We start from the raw sequence: 18,785 nt of genomic DNA on the forward strand, positions 1-18,785 counted from the left end.
TATGAATAATGTTACTATGAACGTTTTGTGTATATATTTTGAGTGTTTTCATTTTCTTTCTCAATACATTTTGAGAGAAAAGTTTTGACAACTTCCAAAGTTGATTTGTAAATGACCACCATATTCATTTTATATTAGTTTTACTTCTTCTACTTTGAGGCTCACTTTCTATTCTAGAGTTAGTCCTCCCATAACTAAAAAAAATGATCTTTGATTTTTAATCCAGGATCTAAAATGTCCACTGAGGCACAAAGAGTTGACGATAGTCCAAGCACTAGTGGAGGAAGTTCTGATGGAGACCAACGTGAAAGTGTTCAGCAAGAACCAGAAAGAGAACAAGTTCAGCCCAAGAAAAAGGAGGGAAAAATATCCAGCAAAACAGCTGCTAAATTGTCAACTAGTGCTAAAAGGTACTTCAATTATTATAACCTTTTTAGTTTTACTATCAATTTGTTGTCTTAAGTTCTATCTTTCTCTTGTATTTAATCATTTTTCTGGGATGTGGACCCTGAAATTCATGGATTTTTCTTTCTTCTTCAAGATTATTTCTTGTTTTAATTGTAGCAATATGAGCTTTTTAGTATTTAAAGTCAGTTAAACAATATGGCAGAATCATAAAAAGCTTGATAGAAAGGGGAGAGGTTGGGGCGCCTGGGTGGCTCAGTCGTTAAGCGTCTGCCTTCGGCTCAGGGCATGATCCCAGCATTCTGGGATCAAGCCCCACATCAGGCTCCTTTTCTGGGAGCCTGCTTCTTCCTCTCCCACTCCCCCTGGTTGTGTTCCCTCTCTCGCTGGTTGTCTCTCTCTCTATGTCAAATAAATAAATAAATAAAATCTTTAAAAAAAATCTTTAAAAAAAAAAAAAAGAAAGGGGAGAGGTTGGGCAGGCTAGATCTATGGGGAGTAGGGTCTAGATAGTGCTTCTGGCTCTGTGCTCAGTTCTCCCATGATTGCTGGTTAGCAAAGACTCCTGTCTGCTTCTTGAGGCCCTGTCTTTTCCCCTGGTAGGGAGTACCACCATAAATCCCTCAAAATCATATTTCTTTAGTGATTTATCAAAAGACCAAATTCTGCTAATGAGAGTTTAAACATATGATACGTGAAAGTGAGGATTGCATGAATTTTTTCAAGTACATGGATCATCTTTTACTTCATTTTACTACAATGTGATTTTAGATACATAATTTAACATTTCTAATCCTGGGTTTCCTTTTCTGTAGAATGGAGATAATAATGGTACCATCTTCATAGGGCTGTTGTGCAGACTAAATGTGATAAAGCATTTATTTGGCATCTAGTAAGGTCTCATTCACTGATGCTGTCATTTATAGACTTTGTGCCAGTTAAAGTCTTATAGATATTTTTCAAGTTCACTCAAAAGACTAGGAAAATGAGATATATGTTAGCCTTTGAGGACATAGTGCTGTTGTTAAACTAGAAATACTCAGATGCTGTGATTATATGCGTTTTATAGTAACTCAAGAAAAGCACTTGGCACATAGGTGCTCAATTGCGTGAAACGTGCTATAATTGAAGAACTAATGATTTTGTGTAGAAACGTGTTTTCTTAAAAAAAATCTCAGTTTTCAAGTATTATAGAAAAGTGATGTAGGGTAGGATGCAGGAAACATTTAAGTGGATATTTTATTTTTAAACAATGGTATAAGTTAATTTCATCTATTTTGAGTGAAGAGGAAGATTATAGTTGTATCTTTGATCAGTTTTTGCTCTTTGGCAAGAATTTGTTTCTTAAAACATTGGCATGCTCTTTTCATAGTCCATTCTCTTGATAATGTTTGTATCACTCTTATATTTGCAAGTATATAATTAGACTGTGTCTGGCAGTGACAAATTTTGATGATTTGATTAAATTGACTAGTCAGTTCAATAAAATAACTATTTTGAGCTTGTCATTGAATTGACTGTACTGCTTTCAAGTGTTGACACCTCTGTAAATGTGAATTTTAAATCACATTTATTCCAAATTAACTTTGTTTCGAGTAGACGTGATTTTACTGGACATAATAGAGTGTTTTTGGAATGAATGATATTTGGTTTTAGACTAAATTTTTGTTATGTTGAAAGGAGATTCTGGTGTGTTCCAGCATAAACTTTTATTATATTGCCTCTTAGTTTTCTACATTAGAATGAAGTAGTACCCTTTGTAGATAATCTTTTGTACTTACTTAATCTTCTTGGTTTTATTTATTTTTTTTTAAAGATTTTATATATTTATTCGACGAGATAGAGACAGCCAGCGAGAGAGGGAACACAAGCAGGGGAAGTGGGAGAAGAAGAAGCAGGCTCACAGCAGAGGAGCCTGATGTGGGGCTCGATCCCATAACACTGGGATCACGCCCTGAGCCGAAGGCAGACGCTTAACCGCTGTGCCACCCAGGCGCCCCTAATCTTCTTGGTTCTAAATGTACATATGAAAACTTTAATGTTTCTGAAATCAGGATGCGTCTTACAGTTGATGTGCAAAATCATTTAATTGAAGGTATCTTAAAAATCACAGATACATAGCTTATATCACCATTTGGAATTAAACTTCAGGCTTATTATTTGCAATGACTCTTTTCTAGGTTAATTCAGATACTACTCTGACAAACATTTATTTATTTACTTTTAAAGTTTTTATTTATTAGAGAATGCACACATGAGTGCATGAGCAGGGGGTGGGGGGAGAGGAAGAAGCGGACTCCCTGCTGAGCAGGGAGTTCCATGCAGGGCTCAATCCCAGGACCCTGGGATCATGACCTGAACAAAAGGCAGATGCTTAACCAACTGAGCCACCCAGGCGCCCACTACATTGAAATTTAAAATATTTTAGTAATTAATGGTGTGATGTTTTTCTTCCTGAGAATAATTTCATTTTCGAAGGTTTTGACCAGTTGGTTCAGTTGGTTAGAATAGGAGTTCTCAGGTGACCAGAGAATACAGTCCGTAGAGGAATATAGAAAGTCATTTTGGTGGGACAAAGTTGTTGTTGTTTTTAAATAGCTGCTAAGAAAATATCTTTGTGAATCACCATGTCCAAATATTCTTGTTCTACTTGGACCTGAGTGAGTTACTGAATTTTCTTTAGCCTGAAATCTGTGTGTGTGTTTTAAACATGTCAGTACATACTTACTGCTTCATTTTTCTGAACCATTACTCTAATGTGTTGGTGTTAAAATGCGTACTTCATATCTTCTCCCATTTTGTAGAATTTTGATACCATAGTCTTCAGTTAAGCCTAAATGAATCCTGATTGTTATTTCTCTTCCCCTCCCCCTTCTCCATTCTTTTTAGCAAATGACAGTCATGTGCAGTACTCTTACCATTCCTGGAACAGTTAAGGTATTAGGTTAAGTCTTACAAACTGAAATTTAGTTTGTAATTGGCTTCTGACTTGTCTCAGTAACTATGTAGTTCCTGGCTTCTATATGACAATAACCAAAGAAGTGGCATTGCTAGATGGAAATAGGAAATTTAAGCAATTGTCTACTTGATATATGTCTAAAGAAATAATTTTGTCTTAAAAGTTCTGATAAGAGAGAGGCCTTTTGTTTGTTTGACTTAGCAAGATAATTGCCTTTCACCTTACCCCAGTGTACAATAACTAGCCTTAGTTTCCTTATCTTTTATTTTTTTATTTTTTTAAAAGATTTTATTTATTTATTCGACAGAGATAGAGACAGCCAGCGAGAGAGGGAACAGAAGCAGGGGGAGTGGGGAGAGGAAGAAGCAGGCTCCCAGAGGAGGAGCCTGATGTGGGTCGATCCCATAACGCCGGGATCATGCCCTGAGCCGAAGGCAGACGCTTAACCGCTGTGCCACCCAGGCGCCCCTCCTTATCTTTTAAATGGGAAATGATAAAACAGTAATACTTAGAGAATTCGGTAAGATTTATTTAGTTTACTTTTAATAGACTAAGATCATCATGTGAAAGGTATGCTGTAAGTGTGAATTATTGATACTTTTTCATTTTACTGTCCCCTAAGGGACAGTGCCTGAAATAGCTACCTTCCTTACCCCACATGTCAAGACTGAGAAACTTAATACCTACCATGATCACAACTTTTGAGAAAGAATTGAATTGCTGTCATTAAAAGCAACAGGACATCTTGCAACTGTTTAAATAGCAATTCTTAGTATAATCTTTTCTGTCAGGAGAAATATAACCATTCTTAGGTGTGGCACAAAATACATTTTAATATATTGACTCAGTGCTTAGAGTTGTCAAGTTTATCAGTAAATTGCTTTTTATATTGAATAATTAGATCTGGAATTATAGACATCCAGGGGAGTTCCAGTTCCATTATAGAATTATTTGACAGAAAATAATGATTTATCAATTTTTTTTTTTAAGTAGACTACATGCTGGGCATGGGCCCAATGCAGGGCCAAACTCAAGACTGTGAGATCGAGACTTGAGCTGAGATCAGGAGTCTGATGCTTAACCTTCTGAGCCACCCAGGCTCCCCTAATTTATCAATTTTTTAAACCAGAAGAGACATTGTAAGCATAGAGCAAGATGAGTTGTTCGAAAATCCCAAAGAAATTCTATTAAAAATGTTTCTTTGACAGTTTAAGCTTGTTCTTTTGAATGGCTATTCTTTTGATCTTCTTGGTTTAAAAACAATTCATAGATGTCATTCATGTTTCTGGTAACTAATTAAGTACTACAGAGACATTTTTAATGGAAAGCAACAATTTTCTGTCCAAATACCTTCCCTATCCCAGTTTTATTCCCTTGGAGCAAACTCTTAGCCATCTCTGATTTTAGTCCTTCTTTTGGCGTTTCTGCATTAGTCTAAATTACGTATAGTACTTACACCTATTTGTTGAATTGTTAACTTAATAATATCTTCTGACTCTTTGCTATGAAATTTGAGGATATAGCATGTTTACCTACTCTTTCTTCCTTTTCCCTCCTCCCCGTTAATGATAGTTACATTAAAAAAATAAGTATTGGTTGTCTTTCGTAACTAAATAATATATTTAAGCCACTATTTCTTATTCTTTCAGTTTTCGACAGTATTTCTTGGTTCTCTACTTTGTAAACTGGGGATATTAATACTTTCATTCTTCCTCCATCTTCTCAAACTAATATCAGTTACGTACACTTAATTTTACACCTTGAAGGTTAGTGATATTTACATTGCATAGCACAACTACAGTGCATCTTCTGTGTGTTGTCTATACGTAAAAGACCAATAAATTGCTGATGCATTTGCTATAACTAAATATCCCGTGCCAGACCAAACAGAAATTTAGGATTAGATTTCTTGTAAGTCCAATGTCATGATCTCTAGAATACCCAGTGAGTTATAATATTGGGGCAAATAGATCAAATCTCTCTTTTTTCCCCCTTAACATTTGTTACTTGATTAAAATAGTTTTACATGTTAGTTTCTTTCATATTTGATCTATGGTTTTCTTACACAGGTGTTTTTCTTCTGGGATTTCTGGTTGTCTTTCTCTCCCGCATCCCTTAAATAATGTGTCTTTATTATACTCCTAAGTACTCTGCATTCCCCCTTGCCTGTCTCAACCTGTTTAATTTACACTTGTCTGCTTTGTCTTCCAGAAATACACTGAATTTTTCATTTCCTTCTTTTTGCTATTTATTCCTTTTTGCACTTTCAGTATTTTGCCCCCTTGCCCCTTCCCGCCTGCCCCAAGTGGGGTCTTGAAGGAGTGGGAGGTGAATGTGTGTGTGCTCAGTTTGCTGTCATTAACCTGGACGTACTTGGTTAGTTTTGAAGTACCTGTTTTATACTTTTGTATGAAATCCATAAAGAGTGTTCACCAATATCAGATCTTTGAAATTTCTCATTTAATTATGGGCTGTATATACTTAAAAAAAAAGATTTATTTGTTTATTTGAGAGAGAGAGACAGAGACACTGCGCACCTGAACCCGTGTACAGTTGCAGGGAGGGACAGTGGGAGAGGATGGTCAGGCAGACTCCCCACTGAGCGTGGAGCCCTACATGGCCTTGATCCCAAGACTCATGAGATTATGACCTGAGCTGAAACCAAGAGTCTGATGCCTAACTGACTGAGCTACCCAGGCGCCCTGGGCTATATATACTTTATGTGCATGTGAACATATTACAGAGTCCGTATTAGAAGGAATCATGTTTTAAAGTAAAACAGATCCTAGTTAACATCTTCATTTCATAGGATGGAAAATAAACCTCTTCATTTTATAGGACGGAAAGCTGAGGCTGAGGGAGAGGATGTAGGTGTGAGCAGTCTTTTTATCCAAGAACTCTCAATTAATGACAGAGGAGAATTAAAGTGAAAGGTTTTTTGGTTTTGAACTTATTAGTCTTGCTCAGCTTCATAATGCCTCCCCAGCCTTGAATCACATGGCTTAGAAAAGTGAAAATTATGTTTGTAGCATGCAATTCCTTTAGGAAAATGAAGCCAAACTTCTTGGAGGAGTCATGTCTATTTCTGTATTTTCGTTTGTTGTATTGAAAAAGATGTGGAATGAAATTGAGAGTGTTTTTGTTCATATTCTTATTTTTTAAGGTAGTCAACTATCATCCATTTACTATCATGATAATTACCAGATAGCAGGTATCCGGTTAGCAAATCCTCATATTTAAAAAGCAAAGGAGAAGAAGCAGTTTTGAGAATTTTTTTTTTTTTGTATTTGCTTTAACAAAGCCTATGTTTAATAATGCATGAATGATAGTTAAGAGATTGCTTAGTCTTATAAAACAATGTAACACTGTTAGCCTTTGTATATGTATTTAAGGGGTTAGGTGCAGTTAAAAGTCAAAGTTAAAAAATAATATGAGTACAAAAGCAGGTTTTTTAAAAAGTTCTCTTTGCAATGCAATGACATTAAGATGATTATCCACATATTATTAGGATAGTTCTTGCAGAAGAAATAGTGTCAGGTTGGAAAGTCTCAAACTGCTCCAACCTAGAGGCTTTAGGGAGGAATGCCATTTATATTTGAATGGCAGTTTCAGGTGTTGGAATGGGATCCTGATAATTCTTCCTTCACCAGTTGATTGGATCATTTAGAATGCTTGGATTCAACTTAGTAATCATCTTTCCATCTTATTTGGGGATGTTCTAGTGCAAATCAGAAGTTGGAATGATCCATAAATAATGTGGCAAAGGTATCTAATTTAAACTAGAAATTTTGGTTATTATCAGTGGCTTAATGAAGTTTTTTTTAAAAGACTTACTTATTTTATATATATTTTTTTAAATTTTTTTTAAAGATTTTATTTATTTATTTGACAGAGATAGAGACAGCCAGCGAGAGAGGGAAACACAAGCAGGGGGAGTGGGAGAGGAAGAAGCAGGCTCACAGCAGAGGAGCCTGACGTGGGGCTATCCCATAACGCCGGGATCACGCCCTGAGCCGAAGGCAGATGCTTAACCGCTGTGCCACCCAGGCGCCCCTAGACTTACTTATTTTAGAGAGAGCGGGCGAGCAGTGTGGAGGGGCAGAGGGAGAGAGAGAGAAGCAGACTCCCTGCTGAGCACAGAGCCCAACACGGGGCTTGAGCTCACAACCCTGAGATCATGACTTGAGCCGAAATCAGCAGTTCGTCATTTAACCGACTGAGCCACCCAGGTGTCCTGGTTAGATGAAATTTTTAGTGTTGTTTCTACAGGCTGCATGTATTGATAATGGCCAGTCTTTTTACCCTTTGTAGGTGCATTGCCACAATCATGTCAGAAGTTATGGCTTGGTTATTATTGTGTATGCTCATTTATATAGTATCAGTATTTCAAAATAAAAATAATACAAATGGGAAATATTTGTGTAAAAGTATAGCATTTTAGTGAACTATTAAGACGGTGAAGACATTTTAACATAACGTTGTCTTTATTTTAAAGAATTCAGAAGGAACTTGCAGAGATTACGTTGGACCCTCCTCCCAACTGTAGGTAAGTACTTACGGATTTTTATTTATTTGTATCTTTTGCACAAGGTATAATTGAACTGTTGGTCTGATGTATAACTCTTGTAGTTTGATTAGTAAAATATTGTAGTTTGAACTTAAATGACCGCAGAAGACAATTATTTTTTCTGTGCAGAAATGGAATACTTACCAAGTATGTTTGTAGAGGTATAGTGGAGTTGCCAAACAGAGTAATGCAATAACAATAAGATAATGAAATTGTAGAGTAACAAATACAATTATCTTTTAGTGGAATAGGTGTTAGGGCCTTAAATGATTTCTTAAATGATGGAATAATAGTGTGGCTAAAATGTTTGCTATTTGATAATACACTTGTTATCTTTTTGGAAATTGATTTTTAGAAGTACTGGAACATTAAGCAGTGTTTTTTCATGGCTTATATTATTTTTTATAGTACTCGGCTGTAGCTAAGTAAGAATGGGTGATTTGAGGCAGTGATGTTTAAATTTAAAACTCTCCTTTATGACCACAGTCTTCAATTTTCTGGTCAGAGTTTATTTATAAGAAGTAATAGTGCTTCCCTGGAAATGATTAATGATATACAAGTACATAGAGGAAGAGGAGAAAAATAACCTCCTACCTTATACTATATCTTGGGTCTGATGCAATTGTTGGAAGATTGGTTATTGGACCATTATAAAACATTTCTTTCTGTTTTGATATGAGGTCAGTGTTGGAACCAGGCTAACATGGAGTTTTCGTAGTTTAAATTGGTAGTCTTGTGGATTGAAGGTGAGAGGGCAGATTACAGGAATATGTTGCTAGTATTGAATGCAGGTAGAATTTATTGTTTGGTATGATGTCTGCTTTTACTGATCTTTTTTTTATGTGAAAACAAAGCAACTCTACATATTAATGAAAGGGAGAATTTTGCAGACAGCTGTTTGATACTTGGCTAATTGAAAACTTTTGTGTAGGAAAAATTCTAATAAGGCTTTTTATGTTTTGTGGTTCTTTACATGAGAGTCATATACAGTATATGCACTTGCAATAATATTCAAAGAATATTTTATTCAAATAGAACAAATATATCTTTGTTAAGTAAAACTGTTTAACAGTAAGACTTTTTGTCACACTTAAGACTGTTACATCAAAGGCTTTTTCCGATGGCAAATCATTGTTTAGGCTTTGGTAGCCAATTCTTGGAAATGTATTGATTTTGGAAAAACTTCAGTTTAAATGAAACCTAAAATTTCTTGTTTCTTATGACAGTATTTGTTTTAATGGTTTGAATTTTTTTTAAAAAAATAGTTTTACCACATATATTATTTTTTTAACCTTTTAACAATGAAATTGGTAAATATATGAACTTAGTTTATATGCTTATTTGCTTAAATTTTGACAACAAATTACTGGCAAAATAAACTTTGTTTTAATGAGCTTGTTTAAGGCTCATTTTTAAAAAATGAAATATAAATATTACGTGATGGTTAGACTGCACCTTTGTTATAAGATGTATTATTTTCTAATACATTAGTCTAATTTAGTTTTGACTTACTACAGATAATAATTAACTTGATTAAACCAATGTATTGTAAACATGTATGGAAACAAGTAAGTGCGGGGAAAAGAATTATGTAATGGCCATTATTTAAATAAACTAAAATAATTAAACCAATTCTATTTAAAGTAAAAAGAAAAGTTTATAATGTCTGAAATTTGGAGATTTACTTTTTCATTAAGCCATAGTTAATGATATCATTACTTGTTATGTAAACTCTTTACAAATAAAGCATTTTAAAACGTGGATATGACACATAATAAGCCCTTCCGAAAGTTTTAGGAAAGATACCTACTTTATTGTGGGTTTTCCCCCCCAGTTTTATTGAGATATAATTGATATATAACACTGTAGAAAGATACCTACTTTGGTTAATTTGCCTGCTTGTGGGAATTTGCAAGGAAATTCATTTAATGGTTATGAAGATTGGATAGTTAGCAAGTTTGCTTAGATGCCACGTCTGTGATTCAGTGGCTTTAGCTCCTTTTCTTGATCCCAGAATAGTTGATTGAACTGGATCAGGCAGAGATAAAGATCATATGCACCTTCATGTATGTGGTGCTCCCCTTTGGCAAGCAAAGGGTCCGTTGTGTTGTGGCTGATTGGGAAGTGGTGATTATTTCTACAAGCCCTGTGTACTTGTGCTACTTCATAGAGATGTCAGTGTGATTGTTAAGTGGATTACTGTGGCCTTTGGATTGTTTGGTGTCAAATATTTGATTGTGGTTTATAGTAAATCTGCCCATCTATATTTCAGTGGGAATGTGGTTACTATCTTCAGAAAGAGAAGTTAGAGCATAATTTTTGTTTGACTTATTTTTGGCACAAAGTTAACAATGCTTTTGTGGTTGATTTTTAAAAGTTCTGTGCTGCCTTCATCTGTGTCTTAATGACTGTAATGAATTAATTTATAGAAGTATACTAAATTAAAGTGATCTGCCTAATGGAGTCACGTTCCCCTAGTACTCTCTTTGTGTATTACCTCTACATTACACAGGCCTCTCAAAAGCCTGCCTTTTGGTTGCTTGGGTATCTGTTAGCTCACTATCACAGAGAAGATTATGTATGAGGGAACATCTGTGGGTTTACCTGCTTAGACAGTGAGACTGGAACAGGTATTTTATCTGTTATTGTTGTCTCAGTGGGGGTGGTTGTGTGTCACATTCCACTTACAGTGTGGTTTACTCTTATTTTCTGGAACCTTAGCAGACTAGTACAACCGAGCTGTGTGTATTTGTCAGGTTAGAGATGGCACCTCTGAATTTTGGTGCATCTCTTATGTGATGACCGGCTAAGCAATTCTTGGAATTATATGGGAGGAACTAGTATGTGTGTAAGTATTCTGTGAGTCTGTCATTTAGACATGTTGGGAATATAAAGTCTTTCTGAATTATGTCATTCGTTATAGATAGATATGTTTATGTAAGGCATTTTTAGGGCAACTGCTGTGGTATTGTTTAATTTTTTCTTTCAGGTTTTGAATGAATCTAAATATTATTTTTAAAGCATCCACAAAATACTTTGATGATACGTTAAATTATTTCTTCTTACGGAAACATACGCCTATATATCTTTCAATTTTCCTTTCACTTTTTCTTTTGTCTTTAAGGTAAGAATGCAATAATAAGGTTTTTTTTGAAAACTGGATTCAATTATCTTTGGATTTTTTTCTATTACAGCCTGAGTTACTGTTTAAAAACAAAACTTTATGATACATGTAAGAAAAAAGTTTCTGTTCATGAAATCATATGGCCTGTAGGGCCATTGGCATAGAAAATTATATATAGTTTGGGTGAAATTTGGTTGTATATTTAGAATATTTCCTGTAAGTAGTAGAATATATTTTGCTTGGCTTCAGCTCTTACGGTGGATAACATAATTGACCCATGACATTTGCAGAGGCTCTCTTCTGAGGCCTCTTCAGATCCGTAAATGTTTTCGTATTGCCAGCTTAGTTGGAGTTATTGGACTAGAATTGCTCACTACTTCAGTTCCTTGCACACCAGCTTAGCTGGATGGAGCCAGGAGAAATCATGTTACATCCTTACAGAGTCCTAATAGGTAAAATTGCTGCCCCTTGTAAATGACTGTATGTCGTGACTATCGTGGTTCTTCACAAATTGTCAAAAGCACAGATCTTCAATCTGTAAATGTGCTGGTATGTTCATTTCTGTTTCCTTGATGCTAGTGGGAAACTGGGAGTTAGCTAGAAAAATCTCCAAATTAAAATTAAAACTTTTGTCATCGAAAGAGTAACTTGTTCTTTTGTAGGGAAACTAAATGCAAATTCTGTCATGATCTGATAGTGTCCACGTTTGTATTAACTGCATGAGGTTGGAAATGACAGAGATCCTTACTATTTTTTGAAAGTAAATGACTCTTTTGGATTTTGATTTTTGATTTAGTAATTGAGCAAGTATAAGGAGGAAATACTAAAAAAGAGGATTTAGTTCAGTTATACTAGCAGGTTTTACTTTTTATTGCTATGTTTCAATGATCTACTCCTTGAACACAGGTTTTGCTTTACTTTAAAAGAAACTAATTGGTTTTATTGAGATGTAATTTAAAGTGTAAAATTCAGTGGCTTTTACTATATTCAGAGTTGCGTAACCATCACAATCAATTTTACAACATTTTGATCACCCCAAAAAGATACACCAAACCTTTAAACAGTCACTCCTACCTCATTTCCTCCCGGCTCTCCACCTCCAAGCCCTAGGTATCAGTCTGTTCTGTCTCTTATAGATTTACCTGTTCTGTACATTTTGTATTAATGGAGTAATAAATGATTGTGACTTGATTGTGACTTGTGACTAGATTCTTTCATGAAGCATAATGTTTTCAAGGTTCATCCATGTTGTAGTGTGCATTAGTGCTTTTATCTTTTTGTCTCTGAATAATATTCCATTGTGTGGATATACTACATTTTATTTATCCATTCATCAGTTGATGCACATTTGGGTTGTTTCTACTTTTGGGCTATTATGTATAATGCTACTGTGAACATTTGCGTACAAGATTTTGTGTGGACATATGTTTTCATTGGGGTTTATACCTGGGAGTAGAATTGTTGAGTCAGAGAGTAACTATGTTTAACCTTTTGGGGAACTGCCAGACTGTATTACAAAGTGGCTGTACCATTTTACCTTCCTACCAGCAGTGTTTGAGAGTTCCAGTTTCTCCACAACCTTGGCAGTTGTTCTTGTCTGTCTTTTTGACAATAACCATCTTAGTAGGTATGAAGTGATATGTCATTATAGTTTTGATTTGCATTATCTTGATGAATGTACTGATGACGTTGACCATCTTTTCATATGCTTTTTGGCCATTTTTATAAATTCTTTGGAGAAAGGTGGGTACTTTCTTAATAGCGATGTTTGAAGCACAAAGTTTAAATTTTGTTGTAGTCCTATTTATCTATTTTTTTCTTTCTGTTTTTCGTGTGTGTGGTGTCACTTCTAAGAAACTGTTGCCTAATCCAGTACTACAAAGATGTACACTTAGATTCTTCTTCTCAGGGTTTTTTAGTTTTAGCTTCTATATTTGATCCTGATCCATTTTGTATATGGTGTGAGGTAAAGGTCGACATTCATTTTTTTTGTGTGTGTGGATACCCAGTTATGTCAGCACCATTTGCTGAAAATACCATTGAATTGTCTTGACATCTTTGTTGAAAAATCAATGAATCATAAATGTGAAGGTTTATTTCTGAACTCTAAATTTTATTCCATTGATCTGTATGTCTATACTTATGCCAGCCAGTACCACATAGTCTTTCTTTTCTTTTTATTGACACAGAATCTTGATTATTGTAGCTTTGTAGTTAAGTTTTGAATCAGAAACTTTAAGTTCTCTGATTTATTTTTCATTGTCTTCACTCATTAGTTAAGGTGTTGCCAGTATAGGATTGGCCATGATGACATAAATCTAACCACTGTCTCATGTACTGTTGACGAGAGCCATTTAATAGCAGAAATTGTATTTTCCAGATCATAGTAACTGAAGCAGTATGTAGGGAAAATGTGTTTGTGTGGATTAACATTGTGACAGAATGGGAAGGCATTGAAATAGAAATTGGGGATAGTGTTTACAGAGGAGTGAACTTGTAAAGAACCTCTAGTGCAAAAATCTAATTATTGCCACTAAATGTTTTCCTTTTTTGGCTATTGTGGTAATAGTTTTATAGGATTTTTAGCTTTTCAAGGATTTTCATATATGATTGTCATTTGGTCTTGTCAATTACTCTGTGAGAATCCTGGGGTTAAGTAACTTGCTCAGAGTTGCACAACTAGTTGATTTGGATTTAAACCCAGGTTTTCTACTCTTTCATCCTCTATTATTTTACATGTGTGACTAGATAGAAAAATATATTTAAAATTACATTTGGGGCTAGTCGTTTGTGTTTCAGTAAAGTAAAAAAAAATCAACATGCAAGGCAATCCAAAATATCATTTGCATTATGTTTGATTTATATTTCTGAATTCCATGAGACAGTTTTTTGCCAAAACATTTTGAAAAGGAATTTTTGAGTATAGTGATTTTTACCACTCTCCCTTGTGTGTGTGTTTGTGGGTATATATCTTAGTGTTAGTATTATTATTACTGGCACTTTTTCAGGTAAAGAATTACTTTACATTTGACAGTTCTTAACTCAGTGTTTGAAGGTGTCTGCACTTTTAATGCCAAATTGTTTTTTCCCAGTTAGCCTGATTCTAGGTCACCTTCCCCTACAGTTTGTTTTAGTATTTATTGAGGGCTTAATATTAGGTCTGTCCTAGGGCAAGTGTAGGCTACAATAAGATATCCCATTTCAGTTCCTAATCCTAAAAATCTGGTTATAACTAATTGAGAGGTAATACATATGGATGCTTGGAGAACCAAGACTAGGGGAATGTTGATACTCTTGGCAGAAACTGCCAATATCTGTGGCTTCAGCAAATCTGAAGATTGATAATGCTTTCCTCTTTACTTTGGCCCAGAAGCTAATACCCTTCTTTACTTTTTGACTTTAGTAGTTAACAGTGTTTTGTGTAGAAATCTCAACTCTGATTGTATTTTATTTTATTTTCTTACTCTTTCCCCCCAACTGTTTTTGAAGCTTTGTATTTTCATTTTGTACTTTTATACTACATAAATTTTTTAAGCCACATCAGTCTTTTTGGAGTGAGGCTGTTGATTAATAAACAGTATGAATAACTGAAAGGTGATGTTAATGTGTATTGGTTAGCAGAAGGCTGGAATGCCTCTTTTGAGGAGTCATTAACATGATAAAATTTAAATATACAATGAGGGCCTGTCTTATATAGGATACTGAATTACTCATATCCTTCTCTCCTTTCTTTAGTACAGATAATTGAGGAATATTTTTTATTCACTCCTAGGAGTTCTTGACTCAATTGCTGTAGTGTTGAGTGGTTTTGCATAGACTTTACAAAGACAAAAGTCTTTAATATTTGAGATGCATTAAATGGTTAGAACACCTAAGGGATTGTTTGGAATAGCACCTGTGGGTTGGATAGCCATGGAGTTGGAGTACGTGTACAAGTGTACAGTGTGACAGAGAATGAGAAAACATGGTCTTACCTTATAGTCCATTGGCATTAAGAGTTTCAAGCTTGTTTATGTTTTCATTTGAATGCCTTTTATGATTTTACAGGTGTTCTCCTTTCTTACTGCCAAAAATGAATGTATGTTTTCTTTTTGCTTTACCTTGAGGCTGACTTCACCTGGGGCATAGCCAACATAGAGCCTTAGGTGCTGTTACTTCAGTTGGGGAACTTCAGGAGTAATTTTTTGCTGTCATGTACGTTTACTTCAGAACTGAGCTTGGCAAGACATAACTCTCTCCATAAAATCACCAGAAATTTTTTTACTTTCTTATTTCAAAATGTTAATTTTTAAAATATCTGCCTTTAAGTGTAGATTTAAAAATGTTTATTTCATAATAAAGCAAAATGTTGAGTGATAAAGTGAGTTTACTGCCCATTACTTGCTGTCTTTGATATTTTATTTCCTTTTTAAAAATTCTTTGCTGTTTTAAGAGCAGTACAAGAGTGTGTCTGAAAAAACGTGTTAAATGATCACACTGGGATTATATTTTATGAAAGGAACAGAACATTTTATCACTTATTTTGCCCAGTTTTAAGCTGGTTATTATTTCAGATTTATTACCTAAGCACTTAGATAAGAAAGTGTCATATTACTTCTAACATGTGATATTTTAATTCACATTGCTGTTTTATCTTTTAAGTTGTCCTGAGAACTGTATTCTTCAAAGCATTTCTTTACAGTGATTATTACATTCATCAACTTAAATATATTTTATCAACTATTACTGCAAATAACAAGTAAAATAGTTTTGTTCGTTTATTTTATTTTGAGAACAATGGAAATTTTGATTTTTATGTTGTCAAAGCGTGTTTTTTGACTTTTTTTGGTAAATGTTCGTTTAGAACTACTTTTTTTTTTTTTTTAAGATTTTATTTATTTATTCGACAGAGATAGAGACAGCCAGCGAGAGAGGGAACACAAGCAGGGGGAGTGGGTGAGGAAGAAGCAGGCTCCCAGTGGAGGAGCCTGATGTGGGGCTTGATCCCATAACGCCAGGATCACGTCCTGAGCCGAAGGCAGACGCTTAACCGCTGTGCCACCCAGGCACCCCCGTTTAGAACTATTTATTTATAATGTCTGCATACTTTAGAGACTTACTGGGATGCTTTAAAGGTATATCTAAATCCCGTTTGTTTAGAAGCAGCACATTGTGCTAAAATGTATAATAGAATTAGGCAAAGCCCTAAGCTCAAATTCATTTTCTATTCCAATACATAGAGTGTAGAGACTCTCTTCCCTCTAACCTGTATGGAAGATGAATAATGTGAAATGAATGAAAGGAGAGGCATAGCTGTCATATCAGAGGCAAGATTCCTGCCTTGGCAACTGCTGTTCCCTCCAGCTAGAATCTAGCACTTTCCCCTTCTATACCCACCCCACTGTTGTCAGTTCTCCTGATGCTTCGTGTTACAACTATTTTGTCTGTTTACCCACTTGGGTGAGAATGCTCTCTTCAGTCTCTATATTTCAAATCCTAGCACTTAGTTGGTGTTCATTATACCTATATGTGAATAGTTATACGAGGGAGCTGACAACTATTGAATGCTTCCAGTGTTTGAGGCTGTGTGCGGAGTGCTTTACCAGCATTATCTCTTTTCATCTTTATGACTAACCTTGAGGTACCTACTACCTAGTATCTATTAGTTTTAGACAGTATTTTTTAGATGGGAAGAAGGGCTTAGAGAGATTAAATAACTTGTCCAAGGTCACATAGCAAGTAAGTGGCAGAACTAGGATTTCAGCTTTGGCTAGTTTCTGACTTTAGAGGCCAAGTGTTTTGAGACTTTGCTGTGCAGGTCTTCCATTTGCAAAATAGATACAGGTGAATCTGTCTAGAATAGCACTGCTCCAGTAGAACTTTTTGCTACGATGTAAGTGTTTTGTATCTGTGTTGTTCAGTACAGTGGCTACTAGCCATATATGGCTGATTAGTACTTGAAAGGTGGCTAATCTCACTTAGTAAATGAACTTCTAATTTTGTTTAATTTAAATTTAGATAGCCATCCATGATTAGTAGTAACTATTGTATTACACAGCACAGATCTAGAAAAACAAGAACTTCTCAAGCTTAAATTTATGCTTAATTTCAGTTTTAGGTAGATTTTGACCTTTTTATTTTATTTTATTTATTTTATTTATTTTTATTTTTTAAAGATTTTATTTATTTATTCAACAGAGATAGAGACAGCCAGCGAGAGAGGGAACACAAGCAGGGGGAGTGGGAGAGGAAGAAGCAGGCTCATAGCAGAGGAGCCTGATGTGGGGCTCGATCCCACAACGCCGGGATCACGCCCTGAGCCGAAGGCAGACGCTTAACCGCTGTGCCACCCAGGCGCCCCGATTTTGACCTTTTTAAATTGTACTTGTAGTTATGTAATTATACCGCATAAGTATTTGTCACTTCCCACTTCTCTCCTCTGTTCCCACCAGCCACCATTATATTCTGTGTCAGGGACTTTTAAATACTGCTGTTTTTAGATCATCCCATATAGTGCCATAGTTAGTAAAAGACCTTTATGAATATTATAAAGTATTGGGTAAATATTTATTTTTAACTTTTTAACAAATTAAAAGCAATATTGCAAACCATTGTTTTTAGATGGATTCATCATGTATTGAAACTGGAAAGCATATGGTCTGGCATTCTCAAGCCCAGAGAGAAAATGGCACTTCCTGTGTGCAGTTTAATGAGAATGCCAGGGCTAGCATTCAGTTCTGAGAGTTCAGTGTGTTGCTTATTTCATTGATAGAATGGATATGTCTTATGCATTCAGAAAATTTAGTTATAATTAATGCAAACAAGGAAAATGGAGAATTCTTATCCAAGATTATGAAGTCCATTTGAAAAGTATTGGAGTTAACTTTGTCTGGAGAAGTGAGGGGGCCACCATAGCTGTGTTTCAACTGTTTTCAGAGCCATAAAATGGAAGAGAGATTAATCTTATTCTGTGTGATTATAGGGAGTAGAACTAGCACTGCTGTATTAAATTAGAAGGAAACCATTTTCTTTTTGACAAAAAGGCTTCATCGTCAGAGCTGTCCAGAGAAATAACGGACAACTTCAGGAGGTAATACCTATTTCATCTCTGGAGGAATTAAAAATGAATCTGTTTGCTTATTTCAGAGGGATTTTCAGGTGTCAGATATGAAGTAGTACTAGAATGGCATTTCTCAGCTGCTGGACCCTAGACAAATGAAGTATATTCTTATCACCTTTGTCCTCTTCACCTATGGATTATGACTCATTTTCTCTTCTAATTTTTGTCCTTTTGGAGTATGTGATTTACAGTTTATTGGCATATTTAAAGCAGCTTGTTTGTTATCAGTTCCATATCTAAATTAGTAAGTGAGGCTTTTATTTTCTTCTTTACTCATAACTTTTAAATTTATAAGAAAAGGACAACATATGAAGAACATGGGAAATAAGAGGCTGGCATGGAGTTTAGGGACGTAAGTTAATATCCGTCAGTTTGATAGGTCCCAGATTATTACGTGTTGTTTCATAAACACCACTTCTCAGACACAGTCAAGAAATAAAAATATTACTGTTAATAAAATTCTAATAAAAATTAAGTTAATTATCTAATGCAAATCTCTTGAATAATTATTTGGTCAGTATACATACCTTCAAGTCTGTCAAACTGTAACAAACTGGAATCCTCATGGTTTCCCCCTCTTCCCTTCCCTCTTCCCTTTGGTTCTGGGAAAATATTACTTTCATCCTTAGAA

At 35.0% G+C, this 18,785-nt stretch overlaps 1 protein-coding gene across 2 annotated transcripts in view; it reads left to right on the forward strand.

The window, feature by feature from the left end:
* Nucleotides 1-203: 203 nt before the first annotated feature.
* UBE2E2 (ubiquitin conjugating enzyme E2 E2) overlaps nt 204-18,785 on the forward strand; it is a 377,176-nt gene continuing 358,594 nt past the window's right edge. For both annotated transcript variants that reach the window (XM_034662067.1, XM_011229536.2), the window contains exons 1-2: nt 204-410; nt 7,860-7,910. In XM_034662067.1, coding sequence (XP_034517958.1) covers nt 235-410; nt 7,860-7,910 — 227 coding nt within the window. In that variant the 5' untranslated portion in view covers nt 204-234. The remainder of the gene's footprint in view (nt 411-7,859; nt 7,911-18,785) is intronic.

Source organism: Ailuropoda melanoleuca, chromosome 6 (assembly GCF_002007445.2).
Source record: "Ailuropoda melanoleuca isolate Jingjing chromosome 6, ASM200744v2, whole genome shotgun sequence".
NCBI classification, from domain to species: Eukaryota; Metazoa; Chordata; class Mammalia; order Carnivora; family Ursidae; genus Ailuropoda; species Ailuropoda melanoleuca.